General features: G+C 40.4%; 1 protein-coding gene across 12 annotated transcripts in view; it reads left to right on the top strand.

The window, feature by feature from the left end:
• Positions 1–23,437, top strand: part of ABI1 (abl interactor 1) — an 88,026-nt gene extending 64,589 nt beyond the window's left edge. The window contains exons 4-12 of one of the 12 annotated variants that reach the window (XM_052804622.1): positions 2,344–2,358; positions 3,090–3,190; positions 6,639–6,779; positions 8,988–9,088; positions 10,287–10,367; positions 12,019–12,195; positions 16,208–16,294; positions 20,507–20,692; positions 22,388–23,437. In XM_052804622.1, coding sequence (XP_052660582.1) covers positions 2,344–2,358; positions 3,090–3,190; positions 6,639–6,779; positions 8,988–9,088; positions 10,287–10,367; positions 12,019–12,195; positions 16,208–16,294; positions 20,507–20,692; positions 22,388–22,563 — 1,065 coding nt within the window. In that variant the 3' untranslated portion in view covers positions 22,564–23,437. The remainder of the gene's footprint in view (positions 1–2,343; positions 2,359–3,089; positions 3,191–6,638; positions 6,780–8,987; positions 9,089–10,286; positions 10,368–12,018; positions 12,196–16,207; positions 16,295–20,506; positions 20,693–22,387) is intronic. The other 11 variants (XM_052804651.1, XM_052804632.1, XM_052804643.1 and 8 more) reach the window with 11 other exon arrangements.
• The last annotated feature ends 469 nt before the right edge of the window (positions 23,438–23,906 follow it).

Raw genomic sequence — 23,906 nt, 5'->3', positions numbered from 1 at the left:
TGCCTAAACTGTTCCCAGTTCCAAGCAATTTTTTTCATTGCTTAGAAAGCACTACATTTGGTTCTCAGACCAAGAAATGCAGCAAGGTTGACCTCATAAGCTCAGCCAATAAATACAACAAAATGTCTCCTCCTAATAATTAGCTTATTAACCATGATTAAATAGCCATATGGTTCATCTCGCTTAGATTCATTTGCTTTCCTTCCTTACTTCTGTCTTTTGGATCAGGAGTTCGATGATTCTATGATTCCTCTCCCATAAGAACCCCTGTTCCTTTTGTGTTTCTTCCTTCTGTGTTTTCCTGCCCATATGACTGTTGTTTATATTGACAGCAACAGAGAGGACATGTACAGAGCTTTTTACTCACAGAAAGCAGTATGACAACAGTTACTAATTCTTCTGCACAATAAAGAAGTGTGCGTGTCTGCCTGTATATTGTTTAACTGGTAGCAAAAGAAATGAAGCTCATCTGATGTAGTGGTAGAGGTAGGAATAAAGGTCAAGAGCTGTTGGACTTCGGATATATGTTTAGTATGTTAAACAGTACTTAGCATTAGAAAGGTTTGAAATAAGATGAAGATTCCTGAATCATTGCTAGATGTTGATATTCATATTGTCACTGCAGCGGAGGCAGAATATAACAGTGATTAAGGAGGCGGTGGAAAGACTCACCATAAGTGCTGAGTGACACTGCTTAAGGGAAGGAAAGAGAGGAAGCTTTTTGGTTTTATATTTTTAAGGTAGGCAAATTTAGTAGTAGAGGCTGGGTAAGAAACCGTGCCACCCTTCCTTTTAAGCCTTTAAAAGGTTTCTGTGGCTGCTGGGGAGGGATGGGACCAAGAGTTTCACTTTTTAGTCTCTCTCAGCAAATTCCTTGTATTATGCCATTGCCCTTGGTAACTGGTGAAGTAAGGGAAAGGGTCACATATTCCTGTGAGAGGGGAAAGCAAATTTAATTGCTAAAAGCCTGTTTTAAAAATATAATACTTGGGAGACTACCCTGGCATCCTGGAAACTATCCGTGAAATAAGTATGTGGGGACAGAAGTGGTTTAAATGTCTTAATTCTGTCACTCTGCTGATGAACCTCTGCCCAGACTGGGAGTGAATGGGTTGACCGTCAAATTTACTTACCACAGCTAAACTTTTTCATTTGAATTTTGGAGCAGGTTTTGTGTTTATGTTCTTGTAATATGAATAACTTAAGGGCAGTGACTTTCAACTTGTTTTGATTTGTAAACCCCAGCTGTTTTTCAGTGGTTTTGCAGAGCCTGTCAGAAATCTCACATGCACATTGCTATATAGCATGTTTTAACTATTTTTTCTGAGTGCATGGATGCCTTTAAACTGGTCTATGTTCCTTGGAGGAGGAGAAGGTGCAAACCACAGTTTGAAAGGCTGTGCATTAGGAGGCTTGCTCTGGAAGTGACAGTTTATTTCCAAACAACCTCAAAAAAACCATTGGGATTGTTTTATGTTTCGGGGTTTTGTGTTTTGCTTGGTTTTTTGTTTTTGTTTTTTTTTTAAATCAGTGAAACTAATCCTTTTCCCGATTCAAAAACATGACTCCTCCTCCCTGAATAAAATTAGAGAACTCAACCTGAATTTATTTAAAACTTTATATTCATTTTCCTTATGAGGCTAAGTTTTCATTTTTTTTTTTTCCTCTGCAATCATGAAGGCTGTAAAAATGATATAGTGGAGTCATATAATGACTTGATTCTAAGAGCTAAAAATTCAGCATAACAATCACTACAGCACTGCTAACACAGTTTTAAGCAGCCAGTGCTGTGCTGGCTTAAATCAGATTTCAATCAATAAACCAGAGGTGAAAGGTGCTGCTGCTCATCCTGTTTGAGAACTCCCTTTTCTTTATTTACCATTCAATGCAGCAGCTAGGATTTCTTCAAAATACATGAAGGTTAAGTGTCAAAACAACAGGCAAGTCTATTCTGCGCTGTATAGCTGAAACTGTGGCTTTGTGAATGAATTTTTAAGTGCATGTTGCCATTGAAATAGCATTGATTTGAGTTTGGACTTGAATGGTCAGAAAAGGGCTTTTCAACCCTTTACTGCCCATGAGGAGCCTGGCAAACAAATCTGGCAAAGCTTAGCTAAACTTAGTTTTGACATAAGTGTTTTTCCTGTGGTCACTACTCAGACACAGAACTTGCAATGACTGAGCCAGTAAAATCTCTGTTAGTGTACTGGGATGTAGCTAATTATCAGTAGACACAAATGATTTTTTAAAAATGTGATTATCTGTAGTTTAACCTGTCCTATCAGTTGTGATGGATCTGCCATTAATTTCTACCTTTTTCCCCCCTTTTTTGCCAACGTTAAGTGGCTAAAAGCCAAGGTAAGAAGTGTTATTTCTCCTTTGACCCACAGTGCCTCATGTGACTGATAGTAGAGGCTGCAGAGCCATTAAAACTGAAAACTAGCGCGCTCTTATGCTCTCCTCTGCTTTCCATAGGATATTTAGATTAAACATGCTATACTTGATTTTTTTTTTCATTTACAGCATTTAGCGTGTGTCAATATATCTGCGATACATTGACATCTGCATTTATACATAGATACTTTAATTTCTCTAACACATGTAGTGCTTTGCTCTGAATTCGGTAGATGCCTTGATTCCCTTCACTTACATTTTTGCAGGAGACTTCCCAGACAACCTGAATGACTCTGCTAGTCAAATAGCAGGGGCAAACTGAGAAATTCTGGGCCTGTGCTGACTGTATTGTACTGTCAGTGTTAAAGTTTGATTTAAATTATTAACACCCAAATGGAGATGAACACAAATGTGGCTTCCCTTTAAAGAAAAGAGGATATAAGAGATTTGTGCATGAACCTGTCAATTGCCTACCTTTCTGTTGTCTGTTGTTAATTAATAGCAAAAATAACATTAAGCTTGTATTTAGGCTCTTTGTATTTACTGGTGTCTGTCTTGTGTGTAGCTGAAAACTTGCTGTTTGACAGCTGTCTGGGAATTCTCACTTCATATTCTTACACTTAAAAAAAAAAAAAAGCTGTCAATAATAGAGCTGCTCTGTTATAAAAATAAAATCATGTTTTCCCTTATTTCAGCATGGAAATAACCAGCCTGCAAGAACTGGCACCTTGTCAAGAACAAATCCGCCTACACAAAAACCACCAAGTCCTCCCATGTCAGGCCGGGGAACTCTAGGGTAAGAATGAAGGCTGCTTGGTCCTGCCTGTGTAATAGGAAGTTTTAATTGTGCCGGTGTTGGTGTTTCTTAAATACGTGGATAGATGGCAACTCTGATTGCCTTTAGCAAAAAACACAATTACCTTTTCTGTATAAACCCTTTCAGCTGCATTGACTCTTATTTTCATGATGACCTTTTGAAAGAATGTTTTTTCATGGGAGAAGGATTTATTATAGATACGGGTAAAGGAGGAGGCTATTGTTATTCCTGATTTTGGGGGAGAAATCTGTAGTAACACAAAAAAATAAGTTTTTAACTTCAGTGGGAGAAAGGATTCATTGTTAAAGTTTTTGTCTACTCATTTCTCAATATTGTAAGAGGTATGAAGTGGCTGTTAGTGTCATAATTGTTGCATTGTCTAAGCAAAATTCATGGCATTGTGAACACATTGGCAACATTGGTTCTTGCAGGCTTGTGCATTTTTATTTTTATGCTTAAATGAGGAAGGATTTTGCTATTCCCAAGCCCCACTGTGACCAGAATTCCCTGCTGTAGCATGTATTTTGCTGCTGTGGACCTGTGGGGAGTGAAATCTGCTTATCTTGGTGTGCCAGCAAGTAGTTGTTGCTAGAGACCAAAACACGAGAAGCTCAGATCACATGCCATAGGATTTTGTCTGTCCAACTGTGCAACATCTTCCAAAAGGCATCCTAAACAAGACCTTCTACCTATTTGTCACTTTCTGTCTTTCCTTTATGCTGTGGGGGGCTGAGGCACTGTAATGCTGGCTGGTTGTGTTGGCTTCAGGTATGTTGTCTGGAAGAGGTGGGGAGCTGGAAAAATGAGGACTAATGATATGGAACAGGATGGGGATCAGGAGCAATGGTCAAGGAAAATCAGAAGCAGCAACTCCTTTTGTCAAGACTTAGTGATTTTTAATCCTGATTTGATGCTTTGCTGCTTCAGGATGGCAGTGTTTGTTGTGTATTCTGCAGAGAAATTACCCTAGGGGTTTCCTCAGCATGTTTTATAAGAATTCCCATTGCTCAAGGGCATGCAATCAGTATTCCAATTGTCTCTCTTATCCCAGCTGAGAGAGTTGTTTATCAGCCCTGGGAAGCTGGATAGCGCTTTCATGTCCTATTGGACGTTTGCTAGTGAAACAGCAGTGTTGATGTACTGGTGAGCTGCCTCTTTCTAATGCTCCCCCCTGAACAAGCCAGAGCTGTTTGGTTGCCTTAGCTGATGCCTGATAAGGATTAATCAGCTGAATGTCATTTCCAGATGAGCTTGACAAGAGGCAGCAGTTGGCTGAGGGGGAGGAATAATGTGGGTTTGTAATAGAGATTTCTATCTGCCCTTCTTGTTCAGGAAGTACAGCTCTTGTCTTGAGCAGCCGTGTTCTGCCAAAGCATGAAATATCATAGGCATGACTGTTTCCCTAATACATGCAGAAAAAATTGCTAGAAACCACAAAGATACTACTCTTCTCCCTTTGATCCAGAAAACAGAGATAAGCGTGTAAAATCAGAATGGGCTTGGTGTGTAACATGGGCCTTTAAGTACGTGCTGCCTATTGTGCAGCTTGTCCCTCCAAGGCAGGACAATCTAAAGGAGCATGTTGGGGAGGGAGTCCTGCACAGAAATGACGTGGGCTGAAAATGGAAAGGGACTGCAGGAAGCAGGGGTCTCTTCACTGGACCAGGGAGAAACTGTGGAAAACCTTGGATGCTCAGGTTGGAAGTACCACAGGAGAACAAGTGAATTGCTGAAGCTGGATGGAGGGATGAGTTGCAGTCGTGCCTTGAAGGTCCTGGGGCAGAGCAAGGCCTTGTACTCCCTGCAGTTCTTCTTGGTGGCAACGGGCATCAGCATCACACCAAAGCACTGGGCAACAGTGAGGTGGGGAGCGCTGGACAGTGTCAGGAGAGAATGTTTTCCTCCTCTGCGTAAGGCTGACAGAAAAGCAAAGGGAAGGATTGGACTTGAGTGGTCAAAAGAAATTGTTTTTGACTTCTCTGGTGCTTAGCAGTTTGAGTTTTTCAGTGAAGCTGAGAACAAAGGAGAAACTGAAGCATGGCTGAACCTGAGGATGCAGTAGGGGTTTGCTTTTTACAGTATTTTTAAATTGTACAGGTGAAATAAGTAGTACTACAGAGCCAAGTAGTAGTTCCTATTGCCAGTGCATTCCAAGGTGGAATACTTTAAAACACTAGTTTTCAAGGTTATTTCTGCTGGAGGCACATTTAAAATCTTCCCTGTTTATCATATTATTTGGTGGTATTTAGAGCTCTATCTCTTACAACTGGAGTACAAAGTTTATTTTTCCCACGACTGATCTCTTTTGGCAGACCTATAGGTGGTGGCAGTCTGTGTATTAAAATCATCTGGAGTTCTTTATATAGACAAACTAATTTACAAACACCATAGTGCATGCAAACAATTACAGTATTTCCACTTTTCTCTTTGAGAGGTTTTAATAATAAAATGTTATAGTTAAAATTTAGTACTGTTGCGTTCCATATTGTAAAAAGGAAGTCAATAAGTTTCTTAAAATACCAGGAAGCCATATAACTTACCAACTCGGTTATAACCAGTAATTGAACAAATGATTAAACTACTGGCATTTAGTATTTTTGTTTTTGCTTAGCTGGTGCATTGCCAAATTCCACATCTTGCAAGGGATCTCTTAGTTACTGGTGAGAACTGAAGAGCTCTGCAATTCGTACAATAAATGCACTGTTCTTAAGGCAGTAATGGGTCTGGTAAATAGATCTCAAAAGATCTGTGTTATATTTCTGACTGATGCAGTCTGCTAGGTGACCTTGGAAGTCTCTGGGCTTCATTTTCTTGGGCTGCAAAATGGAGACAATGAAGCTTATCTGTGAGGCACTTTAAGATCTGCTTAAGTGATATGAGATTGCTTGATTACTGTGTGAAACAACTACTAGGAAGAGCACTGGTGATTGCAAATGTAACTTGTTCTGTGAATCTTTCAGCCTTACTCCTGTCTTAATGAGTTGAATACATTTAGCCAAGAATACTTTTGGAAAGCATTTGGAGGGGAGGGGAAGGGGGAAAGAGGAGATTGTTACAGTGGAAGAGTTTGTCAGGTGCAGTATACTGAAAGGTAACCCCAGAATATTATGCAGATGTAACTATTGTATATTATGTAGTTCAAAGAATATATTTTGGATGGTAAATTTAGTTTAGGCTTTTTTAACCAGTTTATGTGCTGTAGGCCAACTTGTATGGCTCTATCTACGTAAGAGCACTTTAGAGAGTTGAATGCAACCTGTCTATACCACCTGGTGGAGTTAGTTTAATATACAGTGCTGTGGGTCACTGTGCAGTGATCTCTCATGAAAACTTAAGAAAACAAATGGCTTCATTACTTCATTCATTTATCCTTTTGGTCTTCTGATCTTTTATCTTTCTGTCTTCAAATCTTTTTTTCCTTGACCAGACGAAATACTCCTTACAAAACCCTGGAGCCAGTCAAACCACCAACAGTCCCTAATGATTACATGACCAGTCCTGCCAGATTGGGCAGTCAGCACAGTCCGGGAAGGACAGCTTCCTTGAACCAGAGACCAAGAACACACAGGTAGAGCATTTTCTCACTGTAACTCTTTCCTGGCTGGGATGCTTACTAAAGTCACAGAAAAGCTTTGAAGCTTTGTGCCTGTTGGCTTTTTGTTAAAAGGCAAGAGGTAAGTTATTCCACCACTCTGCATTAACAGAACTTCACTGTATTGTTGACTTCTCTAACACACAGAAGTGTCTTCATACTCTATAGAAGCCTCATTGTATCTAGCAGCTTACTTCCATAACCACAGGCCTTGTTTTGTATAATCTATTTATTTTGTTCTATGGTATTTGTTTCACAAGAATAAGCAAAACTTCAAAATTTATGCAATTGCAAGGTAGTGTAGTGATGGGTCCTAATGGGTTTAAAGCTGTGTTATTAACCTTAGCCTAAAATACACTTAGGCTTTTTTGTTGTTGTTTTCAAGACCATTAATTGCAAAGAGAAATTTCTGTTGATTAGAAACACTGTGATGAAGGTAGTCTGAAAGAGCTGATTGCTTTCTTTTGGCTAAAACTTAATGCTCATAATCAGTGCTAGCATGATAGAAATAGAAAATAAAACCTATTCAAAGATAGGTATTGGCATCAGCCAGTTGTTTCCACATGCTTAAGGGCTTTGATGGAAGAGTAGTGTGTGTTTTGGGTGAGAAGGGTGTGCCAAGTGTGCCTTGGTTTTTTTTTTTATGTAATTTCTTTCTCAAATTGCAAGGCTAGATCTTTCTCCGAGCCTCTTGAGTGAGTTCATTTTTTTCAATTTGATTTTTCATAGGCTTCAAACTCAGGGAAAAAGCAGACGAACTAATTCAATGTAGTTAGAAATGAGAGGTTAGCTTCTTTTTTAGAAATCTTCTTTTTTAGTTTTTATTTTTTTTTAAACTCCCAGTAGGCAAGTAAACACGGTAGGTCACTAACAGGGGTTGAGAGAGTATTTTTGACACAGTTGATCATGAAATATTGTCAGAATGAAATAACTTGTAAATCTGGCTGCAACAAAGATCATGTTAGTCTGTTTAGCTGGCTACTGTGAATGCTCCCTACTCTTGTCTCACAAGATCTTCTTTTATGTAGACTGCAGTTAGAAATTCAGCTGCAACCATAGCGACAAGATCAAGGTCTTCAGCAGACAGAACACTAATTTTGAAGGAATTATGTTGGCTTCCATTCCAGATCACTGATTTTCTTTTTTTGTATTTTCTTAAGATATAGTTGAATGATTTGCACCTGACTTGTGACAGCACTGATTTGTAGCTACCCGGGAATGGTAAATGAACTATAACAGCACTGAGTACGCCTTAATTAACATGGATGGGTTAAAGTGGTGTTTTGGCTTCAAAACATCTTGACTACTTAGTTCCCTTTATATTATCCATTTAATCCATGTAAATTCAAGCCTTGGCCTAAGAAGTGCTCTTGGATAAGAGTAAGGACAGATTCTGCCTGAATCTTGATTCTTTTTCAGCTGCCTCAATGAAAAGAACTGTTATGGCCTTCAAAGGCATGTGTAGAAATGTTATCCAGTAGTTCACTAGAAGTATGTTCTGCAAAAGTCTGTATTGCTGGCCTCTAATTTGTGTATCATATAATGGTACTTAGACAAATTGTGACCTGGCTGTACTGTTACCTTTCAGACTGTCTTAGAAACAAACTTCTCATACACAAAAAGTGTGTGCATGAGCCGGAGGGAGTGTTAGATATACAGAAAGTTATCCACACCATACCCCACCCCACGCCTCATGCCAATTGGTTTATTGTGGCTGTTCTCAGTTAAAAAGTTCTCAATATAAACTTCTGCTCTAAGTAGCGGAAATGTTCCCTCAGCTGACAGCATAAATAATCTTAAATAATTATTTGTAGCTTAGGCATGAACTCTTCCAGCCCCAGCTTATTCCTTTCAATTATTACAAGACCCCTGAACTGTTCCTGCAGTTGTTACTCCACTGCCTGGAACTGGTATGGTTGCTTACCTTTTTATTTTTTAAAGCATTTAATTAGACATTTTATGCATAGTGATGTTTATCAGCTTAGCTAATTCCGTTTAGTAGGAGTGTAATGCATCCAGACTTGATTAGCTGTATGCAATTGTAGGTAGCGGCAGAGGCATTTTATACGGGATTTTTCAACAGTCTATAATCGAGTTAGGCTAGCAGAACTCGCACAGGAAGTGTGACTGCTGATAGGCCTTTGTAGGAAATGCTGTGCTAATACTTGTGTTTTTCTTTTATAGTGGTAGTAGTGGAGGAAGTGGCAGTCGAGAGAATAGTGGAAGCAGCAGTATTGGCATTCCCATTGCCGTGCCTACACCTTCACCGCCAACCATTGGACCAGGTATGTGGAACTCTTCACATGTTAATGTAAGGCTGTAATGTCAGTTGCTTGTGTTTGCAGAGGGATTTTGACTGAAAACAATGGGGTAGAAACTGTCCTGAAGCACAGTCCTAGTCAGGAAATCTCTTATGAGTGCTGAGGGACATCTAAAGTTTTAATTCTTTACCAAAAGTACTTGCAGAACAATCACTTCCAGAATAGCGGATGGCTAAAACACCTTTGTCAGTTCATGTTTTTACAAGATAATCAAGGTGGAGAGGGGATAGAGGGAGAGAGGTGTATCCTTTTAAAGCTTAAGTGTATTTTTAAATGCCTATCTACAATCTGGCATTTCTGGATGCCCTGAGAAGCAGCAGCAACTATGTACATGTTTGATGGGAAATGTTGTCTTCTGAAATAGCCTGCTAACTTTACCATCTGCCAATGATGGTATGTACATGTTCTTTTTTTTAATTAAATAAAAGTCTTTACTTCAAATAAAATGCAGATGACCCACGAAAACACTTGTAGTAGTAGAATTTGGGCTTATCCACCAGTGTTGTTTGTGCTACGATTACAGTCTGAAGTTGCTAAGCTATGATGGAGATCATTGAGAGAGGCAGGAGAACTAGTGTGTATAAGATAACACAGCAATAAAAGAGAACCGTGCAGGACCTCTCGGCATTGAAAGCATACTCCCTTGTCTTTAAGAATGATGAATGGTGAGAATGCGTAGGATCCTTCTTTATAAACTGGCAGGATTATTGTCTTGGTAACCAACTCAGTCACTTGTTTTTTGTGTTTCTGTGTATTTTGTAAGCACATAAAGTTAATTTGCACAAGAAAACAGTGGAGTTTTTCTGTAATGTAATTTTGCTATTGCACCTCTTAAATCTCTGTTCCTCGGGTGACAGATCTTCACTTTTACACACATGCAGGCTTTCCTTTCCCAGGTGTTTCTGATCCTGCAGTGGTACAAATAGGCATGAAATTTTCCTATCATCTGTCATCACATAAAAATCAATGGGAGTAAAGATCTGCAGGTACAGAACCCTGTGTAGGATTAGGGCCTGAGTTTGTATCAGTTGACCGAAGCTGAATTTCTGTATTTGGGAAGCCTATCAAGGGCCCGTGCTTTCTTATTTGTTTTTTTTTGTTTTGGTTTGGTTTGGTTTTTTTAAATATATGGCCTAATTGGGAATATAAACTATTTTATTAGCACATATTTCTGTTCCTCCTCCTCCTGGAGCCCCGCCAGCACCACCACTGCCACCACCTCTACCGATGGGCAGTCTGATAGGTGAGACTTGTGTCAGTGCTGAAGTGATTGCAGTCATGCTGCATAATCAATAATCATCTCTTTCTAATGGACTTAGTGAGGGTGTTTTTTCCTTCTGTAGTGGGGTCTACATGATTTTAGTATAAAAATCAGTTTGGGGATTTTTTTGTTTGTTTGTTTTTAAACAAATCTAATCTCCACTAATTTCCTGTGGTTAAAGCCTCTGAAGGTAAATACACAAGGTATGGCGAAAAGGCTGCCAGTTGCTTGAAAACTCTGTTCCCATTAAAGCTAAGATCCAGTTAGTCTGATCTATAAGAACTCAAAATCAGCTTGAATATTGGTATTCTGCTGTGTCACTCCTGCAGCTGAAACTAAGCCACAACAGTTGCACTCTGGCTTAAAAATGGTAGCTGATGTGTAGGGTGGTGTATGTATTTTATCCTGTGGGCATAAGGTGACTGAAAAGCAGAAGTGTCTGTCTCAGTGGCTTGGGCTTAATTCTGTAATGCTGCAGGTGGGTGGCAAACTGGAAGACTTGAGGATACGAACTAACAGTTCTTGGAAAATTTTTCAAGCATTACCTATAGCTGTTAGGATGGGATCTAAAAGTAGTACTTTTCAAAACAGGCAGGAAAAAATACCTGGCCCTTTTGTATCACAGGCTGATGACAAAATTAATTGATTGTGTTATGAAGCTAGCTTTGGAGGCTTTGACCCACATAACCCTTTGCACTTTCACTTACTGAAGTGTTAAGTGAAAGTGGCTTTGGATAGCATTACAGGACTGCAAACTTCTGATCACCCACTGTTTGTGTATATATGTGTGTGTGTGCATTTTTGTATATATTTATATATATTTATATAAGATATATACATAGGTATATAAAAGCACGAAACACTTCATTGCAAAACAATTTTTGCATTTAAAAATTGCATTGATCCATGTGACCTCAACGTGTGAGATTCACTAATTTGCAAAGTGTCATTCTTTTCTCTGTCAGAGGTTAATCCAAAAGAGAACTTAAATTGTTTTATTAACCTTGAAGTTTGTGCAGCAAGCATGTGGAAGGTAAAAATGGGTGTTCATCCTGAAGAATGAGTGACGTCTTTCTGTCAGCTGATATTGGTGATTCTGATTTGTTAGTGCAAATTCCATCAATATAAAAGCACAACTAGCAAATATGATTGATAAATGTGCCAAGTGTCTGAAGCTCATGACATTTGTTTTACTGTTTTGTTAGAGTGTCTTTTTATATTAGATTGGAGACAAGTTCTGGTTCACAATGGAAAACATTTGCTTTGAGCAGAATGTGGATTTTTTAATGTGTGCTTTTTAATAAAGGGTATTGCATGTAGAATAATTGAGATATGCTTAGGAGTTGGAAGCTGATTCAATTTTCCAGTCCAATCCAGTCTCTCAAAGTAGTTCTCAGCATTTCTCAAATGCCCTTTATATGAGTGTTGGTTTATGTCCTGTGTGTTTTTTCTCATTATTGTTTATAACAGGGATATTTGTTTTCTGTTAATCTTCTGTTACTGGCCTTAAATTATTGGAAACCTGTAATCAAGTATTTCCCATGTTCTGGGCTTTTTTCTATTTTCTGCATTCTATCCCAAGTAATGCTCTGCTTAAGTCTTCTCCTTGGTTCCTCTGGCTAATGCTTTTCAGCTGCTCCGGGTTCAGCTCCTGGTTCCCAGTATGGCACAATGACCAGGCAAATCTCGCGACACAACTCTACCACTTCTTCAGCATCTTCTGGTGGATACAGACGGAATCCTTCTGTGACTGCCCCATTTTCTGCTCAACCTCATGTTAATGGCGGGCCTCTTTATTCTCAAAATTCAAGTAAGCTTCTAAGCTCTGAAATCACAAACTCTTTTGAGCAAAATGATTGTAAAAGCATGCATGGCATTTTAATTCATTTATGAAGAGCATCAATCAGATTACTGCTTTCTTTCCGAAAATAGAAGGAAAAACAAACAAGAAAAACCATATTGAAGTTCTACAGTGATTGCACTATATGCAATTATACTGTTTTCCCCTCTGACTTGTTTGCTGTTACTCATGACAAGAAATTATTATGATTGCCTATCTAATTATAGGCACATTATACTTAGCATTTCAGGTGTGCTTGGAAAACATAAACTAAAACTGGATTTTTTTTTGCAGGAGACCTAATATGGTTGTAGTACAGTCCTTCCACTACTGGGCTAGTGGCAAGAGAGTACTGTCTGAGCACAGTGCTCATGTAACAAACTTTTCCCATTACACAGTTCTTCCCTGTCTCTGTCTCTTTCCTAAATCCTTTCCTGATTCCAAGTTTCTCCTTTGTTCTTAGTTTTAAGCTTGACTGTTAAAGAAGAGTTCAGTCTCCCTCTTTTTAAAAGACTCCTCCTCTGTGCTTCCACACTAGTAGTAGTATAGATCCAGATGAATGAGGGAAGGGATGGATGCCATGGGCAAGTGAGCAGGTTTTAGTCAGCAGTATCCTGCCTACCTACCCAACAGGGCAAATGAGATTCACTGCAGAAAGATCTGCAAAATAAGGATCTACCTGAGTGTTGGTAGAAAGCTGTTTCTATTAGGAAACTTCTTCCTTGCCACTTCCATAAATTTTGACCAGATACACATAGAGGAGTGATAGCCCTGTAATGGTTTCTGGTGGTGTTCTTCAGCGTGCCAACTGTTTTTAAACTTCAGAGTTTCTTTTAAAAAGAAATGTTGATGTTTGGGCTGAAGATCACTTTACCAGCGTTTGCTGTTGCATACTTACTCTTAAGGAAAGAATGCATATAAAATGTTTGAGACACTGTGATGGGTTAACCCTGCCTGGACGCCAGGTGCCCACCAAAGCCGTTCTATCACTCCCCCTCCTCCTCAGCTGGACAGGGGAGAGAAAATATAACAAAGAGCTTGTGGGTCGAGATAAGGACAGGAGAGATCACTCACCAGTTACCGTCACGGGCAAAACAGACTCAGCTTGGGGAAAATTAACTCAATTTATTACAAATCAAACAGAGTAGGGTAATGAGAAATAAAACCAAATCTCAGAACACCTTCCCTCCACCCCTCCCTTCTTCCCGGGCACAACTTCACTCCCGGATTCTCTACCAACCCCCCAGCGGCACAGGGGGACGGGGATGGGGTTTACGGTCAGTTCATCACACGTTATTTTCTGCCGCTTCATCCTCCTCAGGGGGAGGACTCATCACACTCTTCCCCTGCTCCAGCATGGGGTCCCACCCACGGGAGACAGTCCTCCACGAACTTCTCCAACGTGGGTCCTTCCCACGGGCTGCAGTTCTTCACGAACTGCTCCAGCATGGGTCCTTTCCACGGGGTGCAGTCCTTCAGGCACAGACTGCTCCAGCGTGGGTCCCCCACGGGGTCACAAGTCCTGCCAGAAAACCTGCTCCGTGGGCTCCTCTCTCCACAGATCCACAGGTCCTGCCAGGAGCCTGCTCCAGCGCGGGGTTCCCACGGGGTCACAGCCTCCTTCGGGAACCCACCTGCTCCGGCGTAGGGTCCTCCACGGGCTGCAGGTGGATATCTGCTCCACCGTGGACCTCCATGGACTGCAGGGGGACAGCCTGCCTCACCATGGTCTTCACCACGGGCTGCAGGGGAATCTCTGCTCCGGCGCCTGGAGCATCTCCTCCCCCGTCCTTCTTCACTGACCTTGGTGTCCGCAGGGTTGTTTCTCTTACATGTTCTCACTCCTCTCTCCGGCTGCCGTTTCACCGTCTGTCCCAACTTTTTTTTCCTTCTTAAAAATGTTATCACAGAGGCGTTACCACTATTGCTGATGGACTCGGCCTTGGCCGGCGGCGGGTCTGTCTTAGAGCCGGCTGGTATGGGCTCTCTCGAACACAGGGGAAGCTTCCAGCAGCTTCTTACAGAAGCCACCCCTGTAACCCCCCCCGCTACCAAAACCTTGCCACACAAAGCCAATACAGACACTGAGGTAAAGAGTTTTCTCAGTGGTTTAGAAGCACTACATTTATCAGAAAGCATTTTTATATGCAGACGCAGCACCTATCTTTTTTTTTCCAATCCTGATTTTCCTTCCACTTTCTCTCACCCATACTGGCCTTTCATTTTCCTCCACACTCTTGTTCCCCCCAAATTAATTCACCATAACAACAGAAACTCCTTCCTGTTTGAACAGTTGTGTTCTGTTGAATAAACAGGGCTTTACTTCTGGAAATAGTTCAGTTGTCTTAAATGCCGTGTACACCACTGTTTCTGAACATTTACATTTGTCCAAAGCAATTTTTTGCTCAAATGCAGGTGCTGTTCCTTTATCTAGCCTCTCTGGTGTTTTCAAAATACTGATTGTCAACATTTTTTAAACAGTATTTTGATGGGTGTGTTTTTCTACTTTAAACTGTTTCCCTCTGCTTCTGTAACTGGTGATTTTTTTTTTTTTAATGCTACTGTCTTGACATTAAATCCAGGTCCCATGTTTCCTTAAGGTTTTACTTTCCATGCTAACAAATACTCTGTTTTTTCTTAGATGTTTACTTCAATTTTGTGAGAAACCTGTTTGTTCTCCCTCTTTTATTGATCATTTCTCCCATACAGTTTATTTGATTATTGTTTTGTAATGAACTAAATGCTCCATTGTTATTCATCAAACATTAATCTTTGTTATGGCTTTATTTAAAACTATTGCTTACTTGGAAGTACAGAACCTCTTTCAAATTTGGTTCCAACTGGATTACCCTGCTGAATTCCCACCTTCACACGAACTTTTCTGCTTCAGTGCAAGAGAAATTCCACTGAGAAGGGGCATGGTATAAACAAATGAGTTGATGTTTTGTTGGGTTTTTTCTTTTTCTTTTTTTTTTTTTTCTTTTCCCCCTGTTCATGGGGAGACATCCTGCCAGAGCTGACACTTTGAATGGCATGCCCTACTGCTACCATGCCTCTTTCCTACCCGTAGAGGGAAGAGCTGAATACCTCGGCTGTCAGCCCAGCATCTCTGAGTGCTGGTGTTGTGTCTCATATCTCATTACTCACCAAATAGGTATATACTTGAGAAGACCAGCTTGCCAGGGTTTCCTGGGGAGCTCTGTGTGCTAGTGTAGCCAGTTGTAGCTCTTGAAGCCTTTGCCAGCCTCCTAGGTTGCTGAGTACCTTTTAACCACAGAAGACTTAATAATTTAAAATAAAGCTCCGTTCTGCTCTCAACCTATCTGGTTTTCCTACCAACAAGCAACAAGGTCCCTTCTTCTATGTAAAACAAAAACATAGTAAGACAAGCCACTGCTCCGTGCCCCAGCAGAGCAACCTTAAGGGAGGTGCTCTCTGTATGAATATTAAGTATTGATGTGCAACGTTGTTTCCCTTGTAAAGTAGTTGTCTTTGCTCTGTGTCAGTGCTGCTTTGCTGCACTTGATGTAGTGCTCTACTCTTATTTTAGAGGAGTCCTCAAGAATGCTCTGAAACATCACCTCTACGTCTAGTAGCATACTTTTAAAAGATAACTGCTAAATTTGAGTAATCCTTATTTGGCAGCAAGATGAAAAGTTCAGTTTTGTGTGAACCCCAAGTGAAGCGGAACAGGTCCCTTCACATGTGCACCCTGTGAGCTTCCAGACACACAGCCTGCCCTTGGCTTTTTATTCAGCTAAACACAGGGGCATGCTTTGCTTTTTGATCCTCAATTGGCTAACCATGAATTCAGCCTTGTTGGAAACACAAGCTTGAAGAAGGTTCTTCTGTGTGTGTGTTCTTGTTTTTTACATACTTTGTTTTGTGGTCCTCGTTACTGACGGCTGCTTTTGTTTGTTTCCTTTTTTTTTTTCCTTTGTCTGTTTGACTTTCCCCGATATGGTGTGTGTGTTGCTACCAGTTTCTATTGCTCCACCCCCTCCCCCTATGCCTCAGTTGACTCCACAGATACCTCTCACAGGCTTCGTGGCCAGGGTGCAGGAAAACAGTAAGTTTGGACAAGCTGAGCTGTTAAAGGGTAGAGCCTATTTTCTTCTAGCATGCATGGCTGGCAAGTCAGACTCTATTTTGTTTCCTTTTCCAGAAGCTAATACCATCTTGCATTCTAGTGTCAATATGCTATTGGAGCTGAAGGGCACACTCTTCAATATTTTATAACACGTGCATGATTATTACTGACCCATTTAAGTTCTGAACTGCAAATTTATTATAGAAGTACAGTGTGAAATATGTGGCATATGCTTGGTGTGATTATAGAAATGTATCTTAATTAAAAACATTAATGTCATGTTGAATCATCCTGCCTGAGGTTTCTTCACTAGGGATAATTGATTAGTTTTTATTAGAAAGGCTTGTGTAGACTGTCAAAATATGTACTGTGTAACCATTGATTCTAATACTGTGGTAGTCTTCAGAAAGCTGTACAGTCAATTGAAAATACACAGTCTTATGATCTAATGCCATTACAAAGGAGCTTGTAAGGTATTTCTCCTCTCAGCAGCCTTTCATTCTCCATTTCTTTGTGCTCTCTAGCCAGATTTCCCTACTGACCTTCTTGCAGCACTGCTATGCTTGTTATGTTTGCGAGAGATATGCTCCCTGGCTATGATCTGTGCTGCAAGGTGTTTTATACTGGTAACTCTGCTTTTACCATTACTACTTGATTCATTTCAGGTGAGTGTTACTGTCCCAAGTGCTAGTGCAGGTGTAAAGTCACATTGCTGATCTGGGGGCATCTTTGCTGTAGGAGTACGTTGTAGTTCTGTAAACAACAGAATGAATGCGATGTTGATAGGGCAGTTAAGTATAAAATGTTTTTGAAGTGTTTGGGAGCCATAGCAAAGTTTGCTAGGATCTCAGGGCCTACTACTACATAGTAGCTATATAGCTTCAGCATACATTTAGGGGCCCCCAGGTCAGACTGGTGCTGCTGTTCAGGTTTCCATTAGAGCTTTTAAGTGGTGATGTTCTGAGCATTCTGCTAGAGATAGGAGGCATCTCTCTGGGTCTCATTTGTAAAGAAGGTATTTTGGTGTTGTGCTAGGTAAATAGTAAGGATCACGTTGATGTAGAATAGTATGCAACAAAATTCTGTTGATGAAACTTTCCAAAATTCAAAGTGTAGAGGTAAACCTACTGAAGATGAAGGTTACAGAATGTCTTCACTTGCAGATAAACTTGGGAAAATTGGCACCTGCTTCTGAATTGTTCCAAGTATCGTCCTCCTGGAGATAACACAGCCCTTGGGGAGCGGAGGTGAAAGGGACAGACTTACTCATGTGTGCAACAACAAAATGCAAGCTGACTTGTGAATGAGATTGCAGCAAAAATAGCTGAAGTTTGAAATCTGGTCTTAGGAATTGTTCTTTTTATTTTCTTTCTTTTAACAGTCCCTTGGGTTTGAAAGTTATATAACGAGTATGGCTTTGAGCTGCTGCTGCCTCATTTTGGAGGCAGGGGAGCGTGTGGCAGTCTGTGCATACGCTCAGCAAAACTGGCTGTAGAGGCTGTTGTTAAGTTTTGGCATTGTGTGCTAGACTTTCATCTGCCTTGTTTTCTGCAAGAAGTCTACGGAGGAGTGGAGTTAGGGAGACGTGTGGGTAGGCTTGTCTTTTCCTTATCGTAAAGATCTGTGGGTTTGGGAAGCAACATCCTCTGCTCTGTGGACTTCTTTCAGACAACAAGGACAGAGAGGCCTTAGAAACTATGCAGCGCCTATTCTTTTTTTCCTGCGCCCTGTGCCCAAACTGTGGGTATCTACTTCAGAGAGGTTTTCCAGTGTGTCCAGTGCCCAGGGACAACTGATTGGATGTAAATTGCTGTACTGTCACACCCAGTCCTTTCAAAAGGAGTCTGTTGGTCCCCATTTAGGGAACAGGGATGTGAATACATACAAGAGAAGATGTCTCATTTGAAACTGTATAAATACTGGTCCTTTTACCCTTTTTCATTTAGTGTGGTTTTCTGTATGCTTCTTTTTTTTTTTTTCCCTTCCTCTAGGATAAGTAATGCTATTCTAAAATCTTTTAAGTTCAGAACCAGGAAAAGTCTAGGTTAAAATCCCAAGAGGAGGTGGGGGTATACTTCCATGGGGTGGCACTTGTCTAATTTTCTGTTCCATTCTCTCCCCTTGTTTAAATGTGAAGTTGAATTTTTTTAAATGTTTCCCATAGAGCATGCAGTTTCTGCGCTGCATCTCAGTTAGGGTATGTGTTGGCACTTTCACACTTGCATTTCCTTTTCTTCTTTACAAATAAACAACTTCATGGTTGAATAAATACAACTTTTTGCATTTCTTAAGGTAAGGATTTCTTAAGATCTCAAAGGATTGTTGTTTCAATACTGTGGTTTTTTTTTCCTGGCTGCAGACAGAAATTAAGGGGAGAAATACATTTTGTGAAAGATGTGCCGAAACTACTGCACAAAACCAATTCATTCATAAACAGTGTTGGCATGTGTCTGTGGTGGATTCATGAAGCCTGCCTGTGAGTGCTATTCGGTAACATGGGCAAGACATAAATGGGCTTCTGTATGGGAGAGGAATCACTAATACAGTGGCAGCCAGTCTTACTGATGGAGAGAGCTGTTGGGTATACCGCTCAGCTGGTCAAGTTGAAGAGGAGCTGGGCTTGCAGGTAAAGAATAGCATTAGCTCTTCAAGGCATAGAGAGCAGGCTGGGTGCCAGTGCTGAGGCAGCCTCTGCCCCAGCAGCTCCTGCTGGCTTCTGCTCCCTTGCAGCAGGAGATTTGGTTTCCCCTATACCAGCACAGGCAGTCTGACCCAGCTAGGACATGGGAGTTACGCTCAAGCCCCTTATCAGGGGCGTGTGGCTGAAGAGCAAGGTCTAGTCACCACTGGAGTAGTGGCCAGGGGCAAGTAAAAAGCATTAAAGCAAACAGAAACCCTACTTCAGATCTCCAGTGCCATTGTAACTAGCAGTAGCTAAAGCTTCAGTCAATGTTGTTCTGTCCTTGCCGTGCAGCTTGGCTTTCTTCTCAAAATTAGTGTAGTGTGCTGGAGCTACATGTTCTGGAGCACATGCCCAGCCTGATGCCTCCTTCCAGTCAAACCCTTTCTACAGCAGTGGTTTTCAGCCTGTTTTCAATATGCAGACTCCCAAATCTCTTGTAATTAAATCTGTATTGCTATATAATAAAGTTGAGTTTAGCGACAGTAGCTTCCTTTCAGTAACTTCTGGCTTCATAGTGCTTACACCTAGGTCTGTGTGTAGTGGACCACAGTTCCCAAGGAATAGGATAAGTGACTTGATGTCTTGCATCTGAGCATGTGTGCTCTCTCTCTCTCTCCCCCCCTGCCCCCTTTGCTGCCAGCTGCTGTGAATGTTACTGAAAACTAATTTGATTAATTGATTTTAAGAGTGATTTGTACCATAATGCCTTTCTCTTTTTCCCTTTCCCAAAGCAACTTGTAATTGTGCTGATTGGAGAATCTCAGGGCAGGGATTTGACATTTTGGATTATACACTTAATTCCTTGAGCACTTTTTCCCCAAGAGCAGCAGCTGCCTGTTGTAGTTTTCCATTTATTAATTGAATCCTGGATGTGTGCACACACACAAGCTAGTCTGCAAGATAAGGATCTGTACAAAGCTTTTCTTCTGCAGAAGAATTACTTGGCTTTCTCTTACCTGGTTAAATCTAAAACACTAGCCTCTTCCCTTTGTTATGATCCACACCAGATCTTTTTGTCCCCTTAATGCTAACTCTGAAAGAGAAGGAATCCAAGGAAGCAGTGTTCAGAAATAAATTAAAATGATTGTTACAGACAAAGGATTTGTTAAAAAATAATCAAGCTGCTGGTCCAGACCAGAGGCCTGTTGCTACCTGGCTCAGAGGGTGCCACTCGGAGTCCTCCCATAGCTAACTGCTGCAGCTAGCCCCTCAGCGCATGGACGTCGGAGCAGGAAGCTTTCCTCTCTGCTGGTGTTCAGCTTACGCCCTGCAGCATGTGCTTTGATTCTAGTAGCATTTATACATAGATTTGACTACTAATAACAACTGTAGTTGTGTGTTGTAGCTGTTAATACAAAGCCTCTGTTTCTAATCAGTGCATGATATTATAGTGCATGCTTTGTGTGTTGTCCCCCCACCCCTTTTACTTACAGTGTACAGCCTCAGGTTTGTTTGCATCTCCACACTGTTTTGATTTAAGAAAAAAAATAATCTCCAAACGTTTCTAGTTGCTGATAGCCCGACTCCTCCCCCACCACCGCCTCCTGATGAGATGCCAATGTTTGATGACTCTCCTCCTCCTCCACCTCCACCCCCTGTGGATTATGAGGATGAGGAGGCTGCTGTTGTGCAGTACAGCGATCCTTATGCAGATGGAGATCCTGCTTGGGCACCTAAAAACTATATAGAGAAAGGTAAGAGAAGTGTTGCTGTGTTACTACAGTCTCAGAGGATTAACGGTATCTGAAGGGAATGAAGCACTTAGCTTGGGTCTGTGGAAAACGGTCATTGTCCCTGCCAAGTCAGAACTCGAACCATTCTTTTCTTAGTTTGTCTGTGGCTACACCTAATGTGATAAAATATAATCCTCCTTTGGAAGGATTATAAAATACCTTCAAGCATTCTAGAATGGATAAAAAAAAATCCTTTGTTATGAGAAGCAGATGTAAATCAGGTGGCTTTCATCTTTGCTGAGCTGCTGGACTGTGTCTAGCTACCTCAGGATTGTGGCGATCATCTAGAAATAGTGTTGCAAAAAGGCCAGAAAGTCCAAGCTCCATTTATCCCATCAAACTAGATAGCTAGAGTGGATCATTAGACTTTCAACTATAAAATGTAGTGAGGCTTCCTTGGAGACTTACCAGTGACTCTAGATCAGCAGACTATAAACTGTGCGTAGGTATGAACTCATATAGTAAATGTCTCTTCTCATGAATAATTGAGATGCCAATTTCCTGCCTGTAGAGTTGTCTGTGTCTTGGCAATGACCATTTTGTCAACAGCAATGTTGCACGTTTTCTCATGATCTGACTGGTACTGTAGTGCATATGGAATGGGGTAGGGTACCTGTGATACCTGTTGTGGCAGAATCTTCACTCCTAGCTGGACTGGATGCAGGACGTACCCATGGGATGAAAGTAACTGATACACCGTGCCATTATTTGCTAGGCATTAAGACATCAGGTTTCTGAGAATGTATTTATGTAAAATAGTACGTTCTCGGAATTCATAAAACTGATCAATTGCACAAATCCATGTTAACTGTTTTGAAGGGTAAGGCTGTGATGTCCAAAGTTTGCGTATTCATAGTGGTAGTTTTTAATTCCAATACTACTGGTGGCGACATTTACTTTCCTTAGGGAGATCTCTGCTTTGTTAATTGCACACAGTGAGTTGGAAGTTGGCAAGAGTAATGTATTCACCAAGCAGCTACTGAAAAATAGCTGATGTTGCTGTAAATTCACTTCTGCTTTTTCCTACAGTAACTTTTATACTTGCACTCATTGCAGCTCTTTGAAAAGCAATGCCAAAACTTCTTATCACATAGAAGCTCTGCAGCAATGACCATCCATTTCTGTACGGTGGCTTTAAGCACCTACGTTAACAAGATCATACACTGAAGTACATGTTATATATATATAGCTGCAGGGGCCATAGTGTAGAATTTTTTTTCCGTTGGTCCATTTCTACAGAATGATTTAATTTTTTTAATTTTTTTTTTTTCGCTTTCTCTAATCAAGAGATCCCTATGCAGGGATCTGTATGCTTTTGAGGTAATCTGACCAGAAATGACTGCCACCCTCATGGAGCCATCATCTTTTAAGTGTCCATATGCTCTGCTTTACTGTGTCACGGTCAACTGTACCTCTCTGTCAAGAGTTTAACTGAGTGTTCGGTGTAGTCACCACCCACTTCTTACTGGTAGCTAATGTTGCAAGAAAAAGTGGAATTTCATTTTCTGGACTTAACGTTCAACAGGGAAAGCGTGTGAATTAATTGTGGAAAATCCCAGGATAGCAAACCAGTCTTTTAAAAATAATGGTACTTCAAAAAATGTTAATACTGGTGCTATTAATAAAATGCTAAACATGTCCCTGTTCAATCCACAGTTGTTGCTATATATGACTATACAAAGGACAAAGACGATGAGCTGTCATTTATGGAGGGTGCAATCATTTATGTGATAAAGAAGAATGATGACGGCTGGTATGAAGGAGTTTGCAATCGAGTAACTGGCTTGTTTCCTGGGAATTATGTTGAATCAATCATGCACTATGCCGATTAAAATCCTTTGCTTTTCAAAGTTGGGTCTTGTATTCAGTCATACCATGGTTATTTACAAGGGGTAACTAAAAGCTAACAGAATTGTCTTAATATACTTTCAAAAAAAATGTGCCCATTTCTTCAGGCCATACTGTTTTAATGGTATGATTGAATGTCCATCTCTCAAGTCTCTGGAGACAGTATGTCTTACCTGATGGCAATTTGTAAAACAAGCAACTGTCTATAACTGGTTATACTTATTTACTTATGCATTGTTAATTTTATGACCAGCCTAAATATTCTGGGGAAGTAGGGTATAATATTTAATGAACCATGATCAGATTGTGCCATTACGTTTTTCAGTACAGCATGGTAACTAACACTACGTTAGACTAACATATTAAAATCTGGATGAGAAGTTTAATGTTAGTGCTGGTCATATTACTTTTTGTTTAGACTCTTTGCTCATTCTTGAACTATATTTGTTTAAAGCATGCATACAAACTTATGTATTGAAATATACTTTTTTAAAAATCCAAGATGCTTCCAATTGTTGTAATCTTTACCTGGAGTATTCTCACTAAAGTCTATTACAATGAGTTGTTTGGGTCTAAGGTGTCCATGTGAATCAAAAAATGGGTGGTCTTATGTATGTGTAATTTGTACCCAAGTTTTTTTAATGAGTAAATTTACATTATGACTTTTTCCATTCATAAATATATAAGTGAACCAAAGGTCTTGTCCATTACTTTGTTGGTTGGCTTGGCAAAGAAGTTTGGAATGCTAAAGTAGCAAAATCATGGCTGTGTTATCCCAGGCAATGTACTAAAAAGCAAATGTTTGTAATGTGACTTTATCACTGACAGAGGGCAAATAAATTAGATATGAAACCTGAATTACACATTTATACATACTCTTAAAAGTTCTTTTCTTCCAAAATTAATTTTAGCAAGGATTCTTGATTGAATCTAGTTATCTAGATGCAGTAAGTTGGACACCATTGGTAACTGACATTTCTTGGTGGAAACTGTATCTGGCTTGGTCATGTGCCCAGCTGAACAGAGATGGCAGGCTGTTTCTTAAGATATGACAAAGAGGGAACAAACATGACAGGAACTTAGCCATTGTGTCAAGGGATCACAGGCAGAGATAGAGATGATGTACTTTGCTGCTTTACAAATTCTGTGGCTTAAATAACCTGAAAAGGAATGTGGTAGTACTGGATAATTACTGTAAGAGGAATGTGCCTGGGACTTCAAAGCAGACTTCTAGGAGGGTATTGAATATACTCTATAAATGAGTGATGGAAGGTGATGGAGTTGAAGCTTTGACTGGCTGATGAATCATTCATTTTTGTGTGAGTTA

Source organism: Harpia harpyja, chromosome 1, assembly GCF_026419915.1.
Source record: "Harpia harpyja isolate bHarHar1 chromosome 1, bHarHar1 primary haplotype, whole genome shotgun sequence".
NCBI lineage: Eukaryota > Metazoa > Chordata > Aves > Accipitriformes > Accipitridae > Harpia > Harpia harpyja.
The sequence above is the reverse complement of the archived record's forward strand: the minus strand, read 5'-3'. Positions and strand labels throughout refer to the sequence as shown.